At 42.3% G+C, this 14,670-nt stretch overlaps 1 protein-coding gene across 11 annotated transcripts in view; it reads right to left on the bottom strand.

Annotated features, from left to right (window-relative positions):
- ITSN2 (intersectin 2) overlaps positions 1-14,670 on the bottom strand; it is a 126,855-nt gene that overhangs the window by 71,453 nt on the left and 40,732 nt on the right. For all 11 annotated transcript variants that reach the window (XM_059729082.1, XM_059729078.1, XM_019481213.2 and 8 more), the window contains 2 exons: positions 4,835-4,927; positions 2,878-2,941 (listed from right to left, as the gene is read on the bottom strand). In XM_059729082.1, coding sequence (XP_059585065.1) covers positions 2,878-2,941; positions 4,835-4,916 — 146 coding nt within the window. In that variant the 5' untranslated portion in view covers positions 4,917-4,927. The remainder of the gene's footprint in view (positions 1-2,877; positions 2,942-4,834; positions 4,928-14,670) is intronic.

Raw genomic sequence — 14,670 nt, 5'->3', positions numbered from 1 at the left:
AGAAGCAGTTGACACTTGGACTAGGGACAGAAATTACTCATAATCTGCTATAAGTGATTGGAAACCAGTTCAAATCCGTGACACAACAGAAATTCAGTAAACATAAACCGATTTCAAAATGGCCCAAACCAGTTTAAGATAAACCTGGATGGATATAGTATCAGACTTAACTGGTTTAGGTTAAATCAGCTTACTGAACTTCTGTCCCAGACCCCCTCCAGATTCAAGTTAACTCACAGTTCCCCCAGCATCCCAGGATGCTTTGCACCTCCCCTGCAAACCCACCCCCTCCCAGGGTGGGCAGGTTAGCCTTGGTCCAAGCTGTCTGCTCCAGCCAGCAGGGAGACGTGCTCTAGCACCTCTGGCCTGGGCCACTGCAGGCATGTGGCTGCATTTCCAGAATGTCTGTTCACTTGCTTATTGGTTCAGTCTATGCATCTTAGACTAACCTGAGAAGACTGAATCAATTCAGTCTGGGGCTTTATGATTGTCTGTACTTAGCCTTGGAGTTTAACCTGCTATTGATTTTATAGAAAGTTAGATATGACCTTCCACGACACACAAAGCCTCAGGTCACAGATCCCAATTTTTCTAGCAGCCAAACTAACATATTTTCTTGCATACAACACAAACTTTTACCTCCAAAATCAGGCCCTCAAAACTGGGATATTAAGAGGGGAAGCTGGTTTTCTGACTGGGATGGAAGCACCCTATTTTGATTTCTGCTCACAGTGCAGCAACATTACTATTTAGGCAGCTGAAGGAGTCAATTGACATAATGGCTCATTGTTCTTCACTCCAGAGGTGTCAACTATTGTCTCTTTTTTCAGTTGTCTGAGAGCTGCTCCTGGTTTCTCTTTCCTTCTGTTTCATAGGCTTGGCAATTCTTTAACTCTCTTGACAAATCACAGGACCACCCATACAGACCAGTCTTCAGTAGCATGCAGGGTTTTAGCTTTAGTTAAGCAGGAAAAGGAGAGCAAGTCAGCTGAAGATTAGGTTCTGTCTCTGCTCTATGAAGGCACAAGTTGGGAAAAAATCTTTTTTTCTTCATTCTACCTTTCCAAACAAGACATATTATATTTGGGGATGTGCTATATGCAAGAAGATACAGTATTCACTTTGAAAGTCAAGCTGTACTGCAGACCATAGGTTTTTTTTAGATATGCTAATAAAAGCTACCTGGCACCTACTGATGTGACTCAATTTCTAAAATTATTACACATTAAAACATTCAGTGCTCATGGAACTAGAAGACTATTTGGAAAAGCATCACCTTCAGGTCCAGTCTGATGCAACACTTACTGCATCAATTTTGCCTTAGCACAAGCCAAACTGATCATTTAAATGAAGATTTGGCATTGCAAGAGATCAACATGCTTAACACCTATTAAATGTACAACATTTATAACACCTATTAAATGTAGTTACAGATCTTAATAAAAAAATCATCACTATTTAAAATTTAATTAGTATGTAAAAATATACCATTAAAGCTTATATTCTCACCCATTTTTCTTGGTACTTCCCTAACCTGAACACCATACAATTTTGTGTGTGTTGAAACAGAATGGGCTACTGATGTGCAAGTATTAGAATTGAAAACAAAACCAGTGAGCAAGAGAGAGAAGCTGTGACAAGCTGTTGTGCACTTTAACAAGTAATGATCTCATATGGGAACCTTAAAATAGAAAAAAAAAGAGAAAGAGGTAGAATGAGAAGGTTGCAACATAATGAGAGGGTTGAGACATAATGAGAGGGAATGAGAAGGTTGAGATAAAATATTCCCAGAAACTTCAATCGTCTCAGAAGACAACTCCATAAAGCAATATATTTTATTGTCAACAGCTTCCTGGTGTTTAGCCTGGATTTTCCTTCACTCTGTTTATGCTATAGTTCTCATTTACCGTGCACTGCACAGCATATGATATGATTCCTCCCCGTTCATCACTTACAAATATTTGAAGAGTGTAAACATGAAGAATAAGATACGTTTAATCAAGATATAAAAACCCTAATAAGCACTAATGCTTCCTCACAAGTCAGGTTCTCCAATTTCTTACATACTTATAGGTCTTTCCTCTGAGCTTTTTAATCTGTCTATATTTCTGACAAAAAGTACCCAACACTGAACATGACACCCTGGAATGGACTCAGCAATTGCAAAGAAAAGACCTGTCACACTCCTTCACGTGTAGATCTCTCTTGCATTTGATGTTTAAATCTATATTTTGGGGTGGGGACGGTAGGGGAGACGGAATTCAGTTGTTTTTTACCTACATTTGACCAGCATATTTCTATTAGCTGATCCTTACATGAGGTCTAACAATGCTATTTGGGCCAGTCCACCATTCCCGCCCCACACAGCGGTTACCTCCAGTTTATTCTTACCTTTTGTTTGTGATATTTGAATCAGTTTTTAATCCCTGGAGCATAATTCAAAATTAACCACTTTAAATTAATTTTATTAAATCCATGATTCAAAAGTAAGTGTGGCTCATGCAGACCTTTGCACACAAACAGTCCTGTTAAGTCAAATGGTGGGATCAGGGCCCAAAGAACTACATCTACTGAGTTCCTTTAATCCACTGATTCTGTCAGAAAAAACAAATCTGGGTTGTCTGTCTCCAGTTTTTATGTAATTTACTGTTTATTATTCAAATTCCATTATCATTTTGTTTCTCATAGAATTTCTTTTGGTATTGTAAAAGAGATCAAACCTTAGCTAATAGGAAAATAAACAAAAAATAAACGGGTTCCCCCCAAATTTTTGTTTGACCACGATAAATAGTGGGAAAATGGAGTTTTAGTAAATAACAAACCAACGTCATGAGCCAAACATCTTAAACCTTTAAATAAAAAAACAAACAATCTTACCATATTTCAGCCAGGACAGAAGCTGGTAGACCTGACTGTAAGAAAAAGGTGCGTGCTTGTTCACCTATGACCAAAAAGAGAGAAAAGAAAAGAAAAACTAAGGTCTCATATGAACTTTAAAATAAAAGCAGCAGATATTTATCAAGGTCAGCGCTTTCAGAAGAGCTCAGCACTCCCACTTAGGACCAGATTTCCAAAAGATCTCAAAATGTTGGGTGTTAAGCTCTCAAAAATTCTGCACCACAACTCCTTGGTGATGCTAGTTGGCAAGTGCTAATGTATTTTGTAGTCCCGACTCCTAGCTTCAGGAAGTGGATTAAATTAACTATAAAAAAAAGCTTTGTTTAATACATCACAAATCCACAGGAACCAAGAGCTTTGTACACTATAATTTTAGATTTAAGGAAACAAAGGTAAAATTTAAAGAATTGAGTGTTCAGTGTTGGCCCCACTGACTTTTGAGGAAGAAAGAAGAGTAGGTTTTTTTTTCCTGCTGTTAATTGATTCTAATTCAATCCAGTACAGGCTCTTTCAACTAGAAAAGAAAGCTTTATAAAATACATTATTCTGTACGCAAAGAACACATTTCCAACAAGTAAACACTTATCATTCAGTATTGCAGGGATGGGGCATGATGTGCTGTGTAACTCCATACCAAGTTTCACAGCAATGAAACATGGATCACATTATTAAGCACCATATTTTCTCAAGCACCACACAGCCCCAAATAAGACAATACTATTTTGGGAAGACAGAATGAAGAAAAAAGATCTTTTCAGTCTTCCCTGTTACAGCACCAGATCACCATGGCTGAACGCTCCCAGGTGCATGCAGGAAGAGTGAAGTTCAGTTCTCAGTATCACTGACCCTCTACAGCTCCAAAAGTAAAGGTTTAACTTCAGCACAGCTGCTTGGGCACAAGCTGCTACCAATTCAGAAGGGGCTGTGACAGGGTTAAACCTCTAGCTTTGGAGCAGTAAGGAGAGGGTGAGCAACACTGAAAACTGGACTTCACCCCCCTTCCTGCATAAACCTAGGAAAGAAGCACAGCCCCCCACCACTAGTCTAGCACCATGCCTCCATTCCAGCCTGGAAATCAGTTTCCCCACTTAAAATATGCACCCCAAGTTTGGATGGCCAATTTTTGGAGAAAGGGTGTGTGTGATACGTAAATACAAGTAAATATGGGATGTGGACAATGCAATAGAAGTTTTTGCACCTGCACAGTAGTGAGTTTTCAAGGTAAAACTTGCATTTATGCAGAAAATCATCTTACATTCACATAGCATTGTAAAGCACTTTACAGCCAGGTAAGTAATCCTTCACCCCTGAATTCCAGCCTTTTCTCAGGTGGAAGAGACAGTGCTAGGCAAAATGATTCAGCAGTTTTGGAGAAGAAAAATACTGAACGCAAATGAAACGGTCAGAAGGCTACACCTAGGCAAAATACAATTACACATGCTGAAATTTGTGGAAGGTGAAAAGCTTAATATTCCCTTGCTTGTGATAAATTCCATAAGCTCCTGAAGAAACACCAAGTGTCAGGCCCTTTATTTTTGCCTCTCATACCAAAGAATAAAAACTCCAAAAGCACAGAGCCCTCTAACAGGGAGAGAAGAGTGCCACTTCCTGAATCACCAGTCATTTGATACAGCAACAACAATAAGCACTCTTTCACAGACGCTCACATGAACACTGATTGTCCTACTTAGTCTATGACCGGATGGGATGACAGCACAAGATGGTTGGCTCTCCAAGTGAAGACTTTAATAAACCCTTTTGCAGACTTTCTATGCCAGACTGTAGACCAAACCTTGTAGAACAGTTTTATAACCCCCATCAGTGCTTTGTGCATAGTTATGTCATATAATGAAGAACTGGGTGAAAATGAAAGCTTCTAAATTGTTTTATAAAGGTACTGCAGGTACACAAGGGTTACTGTACAACACAAACCAACCTGTAATGTATCCTCCTGTGGGTTTAAGGCCATCAAACTGCTTGTTATGCTTCGCCCGCTCTTCAGACGTGATAGCCCACATGTTTGGCCCTCCTAAAAAACACAGATTAAAAGATATTTAAAAACAAAACATGGTCTCTGTCAATTGGGAAATTCAAGCTTTGTTTCCTAAGAGACAAAATTAGACCAAGAGCTTCTGTAACACGCCCTGCTCCTACCAGCTTGGCAAGAACACTTACAAAACCTGATGTGTAAGACTTACTCAGTGTTGCATCTGGCTTGTTTATATGCTGTTTTCAAACAAGCTATATTTTTTTTCAAAAGCTGGTGCAGGGCAGCTTCCTGCCACTGCTGATTGTTCATAGCCCAGGCAGGAAGCATGCTGTTTGGGCTAATTTGTGTGACCAAACTATTCTCCTGATTCACTGGTAAAACAAATATGAGTCAATGTTGTTTAAAGGTTCTTGGACAGGAGGTTAATGCACTGCAGCTGCCAACTATAGACTTGTGCTACTTCTTACCCATGCAGCAAAAATCACAATTGTTGCTTACAACAAGTGGTGGAACTGTGCATCAGCTTTCAAAACTGATAGCATATATTTTCACTTACTCTTAAAAAAGTTAAATTAAGAAGAAAACAACAGTCCCAGAGTGACAATTATTTCCTTCTGTTTGCTTTAGTTGTTCCCTATTTATACCCCTGGTTCTTTCTAAAGGATAAAACCAAGAGTTGTGTTGTGTTGCATAGATCATAACAAAGGGTTGAATTCTCAGATGTGCCAAATCCCACCAGAGGTGCGCAGGTTGATGCACTTGGCAGAGAAAAGGAATGATTAGAAGTTACTGAGTGGGATAAGCGCTATATAAAATTCAAATATATTTTAAAAATGTGGCTAAGTGTTAGGAAAATGTATCTGGGATAGCTTTTGGCTAGCTGTCAATTTGTATTCAACCAAATTAAGACTTAGCCAACATTCCTAATGGGGGTGTGGGGAAGGGAGCCAAAAACATCTCAAAAGATGAGGGTGATAATATGTATCATGTATCATGCTCATGGTCAGCAATGACAGCCACCACTACACTCAGTTCAACATCAGGAATTCTATAAAATTATTCAACTGTCCCTCAAATCATTTTTTTTTAGCCCAGTGGAAAACTAAAAGTACGCTCAGCAAGTTGCCTTAAAAAAAAGCCTACAGCACTCGTAGAAAGAGTATTTCCGTACAACACTTGCAGCACTTCCATGTTCCCTAAATACTGCTCCAGTTTCAAAATGGGGAAGGTATTTCATTCTTTGGAGGGTTTCCAAAGAACCCCTTACAGTTTCCAGAGCTCATAGCAAAGCCAAGGTGTGTGAGGATAACACACACAATGTCAAACACCTGCTGTTCCCCTATGTATGTAGAACAAGGAGAGTTTATCTCTTCTCATGACAAGACCTTGTTAGGAATATAACTGCTCTTGTCTATTAATCCACATGGATAGGAATCTGTCAGGGAGGGTTGTGCTTCTCTGCAGGGAGCTGGGCTAGATGACCCTTGACGTCCATACCAACCCTATGATTCTCCTACGCAGAATTCTTTACTTCCGCTATTTAATATGGAATAAGTCATGACTAAGCAACCAGAAGCCTGGTGGGATACCAAACAAAATGTACAAATTACAACTCCTGCTGACAGCAGCAGCAGTAGAAGCAGTGATTAGGACTTCTAAATATACCCACAAGTGGGAGACCCACACTCAAAGTACTTAGTACAGCACTGTACTCACGCAGCGCTTTACTGGTCTGGACAACAGGAATGTACGTTCCGAAAGGCACCAGGGATAAAGTGCCATAAAAAATTAATAGAAAAATTACAGAGATGGAGAAAATTACTGTCAGTGCAACTTCCCAAGCATGTTTTTCTCTGATACAAATACAGGTTTCATTATCCTCTGAAACAGGCTGTGTGGCAAGAGAAAAGGGCTACCCCACTTATTTGTGCTCAAGGGATGATCAAGAACAGAACGAGTCAGAAACCTGACAACATTCAAAGGGTAGCAGCCACTTAAAGCCAGAAATGTGATTTCACAGTTCCTTACATGGGGTTACTTTCACCACCTGATCTTTTAAGATGCTAATTTTTCAACATATAATGCTTCTTTTTCTCTGCACCTCCCTCAGCTTAACTAGTGACAGTCAAATGGCAGTTTCACTGTCTAGTGCTCATAAACACAAAACCTGGTTTTCTGTTTAAAAATTGCACATTCTCTGGTTAAACCCTCAAAAACCACGTGTTTCCGCGATTAAAATGAAATACTACTATATATACATTTCAGCTTAACACAACATTTTATTGATATATTTACAATTTTAAAGCAATTTGGAAGCCTACCAGTGCCTCAATCACTATAATAAAGTAAATTGTAAATACCTATACATTTTGGTGTTTGATTATGCTTTTTTTATCATGGAAAATCACAGCACCCTCTGTCCCCTTTGCTCACCAGGATGCGGGCCCAGCTGCAGCTGTCCCCCCACACTGCTTTGTGGTGCTAAGCAGCCCCGATATGCTGGTGCCCTACCCATGACATTGCCCCTCACTCATCACCCACAGTCCCCTGTCCCCTCCAGCCCTGCTGAAGGGGACCCCTAGCTGCCAGGGCTACAGGGGCCAGGGACCTGGGTCCACAGCAGCGCCCAAACCCCAGCTGCCGCCCTGAGAGGCAGCTGCTGCTGCAGAGCCCGTCGGGTGGGGGGAGGGCAGATGCAGGCTGCCTGCTGCAGGCACAGGACTCCCTGCCCTGCTGCCTTCTGCCCAGGGCCTCCTGGCCCAGTGGATGGGACCTAGTATGGCAGGGTAGAGCGGGGCCAGATGAGGAAGCTTGGTGCCACTGCCAGGAGCCCCATGCCTCTATGATGAGGCACCCCCTGTCCAGCAGCAGTGAGGGGCACAACTCTGCACTGCTGCCCCCACTGCTGCCAGGTGGGCAGGGGGCACCTCGCTATAGTGGTGTTGGGGTTGCAAAAGCAGATCTGATCTTCCACGCCCTGCTCTACCCTGCTGCGCCTGGTCCTGCCCGCTGGGCCCTGGAGGGAAGGTGGGAGGAGCCTGAGGCCAAAGCTGGCAGCCCACATCTGCCCCCCACACTGCACATAAATTTGGGGGGCATGTGTCCCCTATGCTTCCTCCGGGAGTGCATGCAGCAGTGGGGAGCCAGCCCCCACCCCTCTGCCCCCCAGATGAGCCGCCGCAGCTCCGTCCTGCTCCCTGCCCAGGCCCTGCAGCTGCGCTTTCCAGCCCTGGACCCCATGCACTGCCCGGGTTGGGCAGCACCGCCAGCCCCAGCCCTGCCCAATTCCCTCCTTTCCACACTATGGGGGGGGGGCCTCAATCCTCCCCCCTCCCAGATTTACCTGCAGGAGCTGCTCTCCAGGCTGCCTGTGGCCACATGCATGTGTATGTGAGCACATGAAGCCCCCTGCCTGACCACCATCCTCCTGCTCCCTGCAGCCCTTTGCAGGCTGGAACTCTGCCAGCCTGCAAGGGGAAACCCACTATTTCCCACATTTCTCTCCTCAAAAGGAGAAAATCCAGGTTTTACTGCCTTTTTTCATGGTGAATGGAAAACCCAGATCCCAGCTCATAAAGTAGCATTTTGTTGTCAAATCTGAATCCAAAATACTTCAGGGGGATGTTCATTTCAACATTCAATAGAAAAAAACCTGTAACCGTTCATTAAGTCATCAACTGGGCAAAACACTGGCAACAAAAACTTAAAAGCCTCCACATATTTTTCAGCACAATTTAAGTTAAAGATCTGCTATATCCATCCGAGTGAGATGGTCTGATTTTATGAGTTTTCATTTAAAACTAGACAAAAAAAACCTGTTAGTTACAAGTGAATTTAGCTCAAATCCAACCCCCCCCCGCCCAAAACTATAAACAAATACCGACCTCTCCAAAGCTGCCAATTCTGCATGGCTCCAAGGTGCAAGGATAGGTCTACTAACATGGAGTTAAACCTGAACTACTACCATACATCTACCCAATGTTTCGAGATTTTGGCTCACTCCTTCATTCACATTCACAAGGGTGACTGTGCCCAAAAGCTTGCTAAGAACTTTTTTCCAACTACTCAGTTGGTCTAATAAAAGATATCACATGTACTCAAAGAACCTTGCCTGCCAGTGTCCTTACACTAACATGGTTACAACCAAAAACCCAACCACTTTACCTACAAAATAGTGTAAGATAATCATTACCTTTTTTGACCAGAGCCTTTTGTGCACTCCTGCCGTTAGAAAAATGTACTAATTGTGTGCTATGAATTACCTTTTCCTACCAGACACATCTCTTTCAAGATCTTAAGAACGCTGCCACGGCCCCAGTAACCTTGAGAGGAGCCCACAGAGCTATTCTATGAAGGTAACACTTGTGTGAAGTGAACTACTGACACATCACTATGTAACCCTAGCCCCATGGCATTTAACTGCTGCATACTCTGCATTGCTGATTCTTAGTTCTAGTTTTCACTCGAAAAAGGTCTGGCAGTACAGAAACACCAGCAAGCTCTCAGACACCATTTTTACTATCAGAATTGCACTTTTGCTGGCAGAAGGTATCATATTTTTCCAAATCCAAGATGACTTCAAATGTAAGATAAGTCCCCAATAAATTAGACTGTATTTATGGAAAGTCAGAAATCTGTTATAATTTTCTATGTATTGAATCTAATTACTGGAGGGTCACCTTGAATTCATTCCCTTCACTGCAGCAGCAGGGAAAGCAGTGGGGGGTTGGGCAGGAGGGGCAGGTGGACAAACCACTGCCCCTTGTCCCCTACCCCGCAAATGCCTACTCACCCTGACACTTTCACCTTGCCTCCCTGCTGCCTACACCCTCCAGCCCCTTGCCTGTCCCTCACCCCCAGGGCCTAGAGCTGGGGCTGCAGCAGCCGCCTGCCCCAAGACAGTTCAAATCCAAGACAAGACTCTTCAGGAATTCTGCAAATATTTTTTTGCCCCCCCCATGTTGATCAGAGAAAAAAACAACCACTTTGTTTTAGACTTGAGTAAGTACAGTATATCAACTCTTTAAATTAAAGAAACTCTCTCTGGAAAAATTTGTTGTGGATAAATAGCATCTACAACAGTGTAAAAATGTAATTTAAAAATCCCTGCCCCAAACCAATACTATTACACTGGCAAAAATGTTTAATCACTGGCATTTTATCAGATGCGAGTCAAATGCATGTTTAAGGTGGCATATATTTCATCCATTTGAATATCACACCCATGAAAACAAAACTGAGCTTTAGCAATCATTATCTGTAATAATCATTCACTTATATAAAGTTGAAATAGTTTCCCAAAAGGCCAGTTCATGCTAATGTGGACATTTTTGTCTCCTGATTACTTTGAGGTGAGGGGAAATCAGATGTAAGCATCAAGCTGGAAATAATGTGCTTTCAAAACCAGGCTAGAATTTCAGACTTCCAAAACTACTACCTGAGGGTAGGCAGGGACTGAAATTCTCTGACAACAGGTCAGGACGAATGCTGAGAAACATGTGACAATTCTTTAAAAATTAGCCTGGTCTACCAAAGCTTTTCTAGCCTAGGCAAGTTAATAACAAATCAGATCTTTAAAATCATATCACTTGGATTAGCATCAGACTTCAAGGGAAAACAAGTTTAGTTCAAGCGAGGACTTTGCATCTTCTCTCGCAAGAATTATCAACATCCAAAAAGTATAGTTTGGAAAAACCACGAAGTTGCCTTCAAGCCATTAAAGTACTGTATTGGAGTTTTGATGGTTTAAGAAAAAAAATAATTTGCAGAATTCCTGACAGAAATTAGAGGGAGAAAAAAGCACAAGACAACATTTAAAAAGTTATCCAAAGTCCTGATACCTTGCTAGATAGGAAACGTACACTTTTTAACACTGGTAACCAAAGTCCTGAAAGTATCATACCTTATAATGGTCATAAACCCTGGTGTCCAGCACCGTCTTTTGGGATTGGTCCAGGAAGCAACAAGTACCATACAAATACCATGCAAGAGAAATGGCACGCTGGCTCATTTGACATTTATAATTCTACATACACTTAGCCTTTCAAGGGTTTATATCACAAGATGATAAACAGAAATGGCAAATAGGACTCCCAGATTCAAAAACATTTGGACGTGTTGCGCAGTAGCACCAGAGAGCGTTTTACGTGATGCTACTGCACTCCATGCTGTCACAAGTTACTGTGCAGTATTATTTGACTACTGCGCAGTCAGCATCTCGTGTAGATGTGCCCACTGACTAGTATCTGGTCTCAAGTCTGAAGCTAATATAAATTCAAATGATATATTTCTAGAAGTCAAACTCTGGAAAGAGCTAAACTCTGAATTTTACTCCATACAAACCTGCCCCTTGCTTATTGTGTGAAAGGAGTTTTTGACATCTTAACATTTTGTTGTTCCTTTTGGTCAGAAGGATACTTTTCCTACTTATTTTTATTTATATAAAAAAGGCATTATTCCGTCTCTTTTCTAGTAAAGGATTTTAGTTTGAGAGAAGATTCTGGTTATACATTAATAAAAATGGTTACTACCAAGAATGTCTGAGTTCAGAGTCCAAAGATGTCTCAAACTTACTTCCTCCTCAGACACGTGCAACTAGAGGAGTAGGAAAAAGGCAGACATGAAGATTCCCAGCCCTGTAAAAGGTTTGAAAATCCAACATCCATGCATTCTGACGGGTAAACACAAAAAGACAGAAACCTTTAGGAAAATATAATATTCAATGGTGCCACTGGAGGGCAGGGAGAGGGCAAATACAAACACTTCTTCTGAGGATCACAAGAATCACTCCTTTTACTTTACCGAATCCGCTCTCAGTGACATACATAATTCCAAGAGGTAGTATGTGGAGACCTACTTAAAATGATGCTCTTAAGGGTGGTTATATTATGGCCAGCCAAATATCGCTTCAATAGTTCATCAACAGTCTGATATGCCCCCTTTTCTTCAAAAGGCTGCTTTGATGGACCATCTCACTCCTTTTGTTCCTAGAATACAGCGGAATCAGACAAGGAAGGAAAAAGATTTTGCTTTTCTTAATAAAAAGACCAGTCGCAAAGAATAACTGGTACTACAGAAGACAGAAAAACAAATTCTGAGCCTAGAAAAAGAACAAAGAGGCTTGAAGAGGTCAAATACTCCTTAGTGCAGGGGTGGGCAATTCTTTTGGGTGAAGGGCCATTTACTGAGTTTTGGCAAGCCATCGAGGGCTGCATGACAGGCAGCCAGGGCAGATAAATATTCATTTTCTAAATTTTTTAGGGGCCCCATGGGCTGGATAGAACGGCCTGGCGGGCTGCATCCAGCCTGTGGGACACATTTTGCCCACCCCTGCCTTAGTGGTTGCCACCTAGGGCAGTCGCATGTCAGCCTACAACAAGGACATCTGAGCACAAAAACTGACTTTTCACCCAAGGGAAGTCTTCATATTTTCCACAGTGTCAGAGGACCAACTTTTGTTCTTTCTGCTGATGGTAATTTTTTTTCATAGATTTCACAGACACTAGGGCTGGATGGGACCTCGGAAGATCAGAGTCCAGCCCCCTGCCCCAGGGACAGGAAGTCAGCTGGGGTCAAAAGAGCCCAGCAAGATAAACATCCAAATGTCTCTTAAAGGAGTCCAGAGTAGGTGCTCGCACCACCTCCTGGAAGCAGTCTGAACCAGGCCTTCGGGGCTCGGACAGGAAAGAAGTTCTTCCTTATATCCAGCCTGAAATGGTCTTGGAGGAGTTTTTGTTTCTTTCTTGTTTTTGTTTTGTATTTGAACTGGTTTATTTGTAATCAAAACTCTGCTCCCACAAGCTACAGATTTAATAAATTCTCCAGAGAGGATAAATCTAAGTTGAAGCAGAGTTCCTGGTTTACATGACTCCAGATGAGCAGCAGTTATACAGTGCCTTGCAGCTTCTGAAAGCAGGCCATTAAGCCTCACGATGACCATATGAAGTTACTAAACACAGCCCCATTTTAGTGAGAAATGTTAAATGTAGCCATTTGCCTCAAGCAGCAAAATGAACAGTTTTGTCAAGCCAATACCCCTGCTTCAACTACCTCACTATGTTGTTTCTATCATTTATTGCTTCAAATAAGATGACTTATCAGGTCCTTCTCATAGCTCCATGGTATATTAGAACAAACGCATTAGTTCCATTCTTCCGCTGTGCTTGTCGAAACCTAACACACCTTTCCCCTTGCTTGTCCTGCCTGAGAAGACCTCTAATAAATGTTCTACAGCTATCCAAAGATTTAGTTTGCTTATTCAAGCAAGAAGAGAGATTTATATCTATGTTTCTACATTTCAATTATATGCACGCTGTAATGCCATAACACCAAGTCACATTTGTATTCATACAATCACGAAAAAAATAGGGCTGGAAAGGACCTCAGGAGGTCATTTAGACTACTCCCCTGCTCATGGCAAGTTCATCCCTGTCTGGACAATCTCAGTCAAAGTCTTAAAAACTTTGAAGGATGACAATTCTCACAACCTCTTTAAGTAATCTTTTCTAGTGTTTAGCCACCATCATAGTTAGAAAGTTCTTCTTAATATCCAATCTAAATTTCCCTTATTGCAATTTAGGACCGTTTCTTCTTGCCCTCTCTCCTGTGTACATAAAGAAGTATCCATCTTTTTTTGTATTTGAAAGCTTATCAAATCCCACTCTCAGTCTTCTCTCTTCCACAGCCCCAGCTCCTCCAACCTTTGTTTGTAGGTCACGTTTCCTGGGCCTCTAATAATTTGTGGCTCTTTCCAGCTTGTCCACGTGTTTCTTAAAATTCAGTGGCCAAAATGGGACACTTGTGGTAACAACTCACCAGCACTGAATAGATACAAGTGACTCTTCTACATGAGTCTGAATCATTGGAAAGTAGGGTTGGAAGGGACTCCGTGGGTGTGTCCAGACAAGTGCACGTGTGGTACATGGCACTGCAGAACTGTCTGCATCACTGCAAACCACACGTGCCACACATGTCGGTATTCACTGCAGTGCTCATTTGCAGCGCGGTGGGGTTTTGTGTAAAAAAAAACAAAAACAAAACACATGCCTGAAAAAAGTGGGGCAGTGCATGTGGAGGCAGCATGCGCTGTCCGAAACAAGAGACTGGCTGGCCAGGCTCCACATGGGGAACGCTGCTGCTGGAACCCTGGGAAGCCCTCAAGACCCCAGGTAAGGCTGCTGGGGCTAACCCAGGTGCTGGCCCCAGCCTCCCCTATCCCACCCAGGGCAACTTGTGATGCGCATGTGCATGAGCTTTCCCTGAGGACAAGAGTTTTCCCTGTGGACAAACAGCAGCAGCACAACAACGTGCTGCTATTTGTCCATAGGAAAATGCACATGTGCACTCACGTGGATGTGCTCCATGAAGTCATCTAGTAGAGCACTTCGCTCAAGGAAGGCACATCCCTGACTAAAGCATCCCAGCCAAATCTGTCCAACCTGATTTTGAAAACATGCAAGAATGGAGATTCCAGTTTCTCTAGGTAGCCTGTTTCGGTGTTTGACTGCCCTCAGTGTCACAAAGTTCCTCCTAATTGCCAACCTAAACTTCCCCTTCTGAAGCATGAGGCCATTTTTCCTATTCCTGTGCCCTACGGCCACAGAGAGAAGGCTATCTCCATCCTCTATGCAATTACCCATCAGGTACTGAAAACTACAATTAAACCCCCACCTCATCTTCTCTTCTCCAAACTAAATAGCCCAAATTCTTTCAGCCAATCCTCATGTCTCATGTCTTGCCTCCCAGACCTGTAATCAGTTTTGTTGCTCTGTCCTGAATTCTTT

The sequence above is a fragment of the Alligator mississippiensis genome, chromosome 1 (assembly GCF_030867095.1).
Source record: "Alligator mississippiensis isolate rAllMis1 chromosome 1, rAllMis1, whole genome shotgun sequence".
Lineage (NCBI taxonomy): Eukaryota > Metazoa > Chordata > Crocodylia > Alligatoridae > Alligator > Alligator mississippiensis.
The sequence above is the reverse complement of the archived record's forward strand: the minus strand, read 5'-3'. Positions and strand labels throughout refer to the sequence as shown.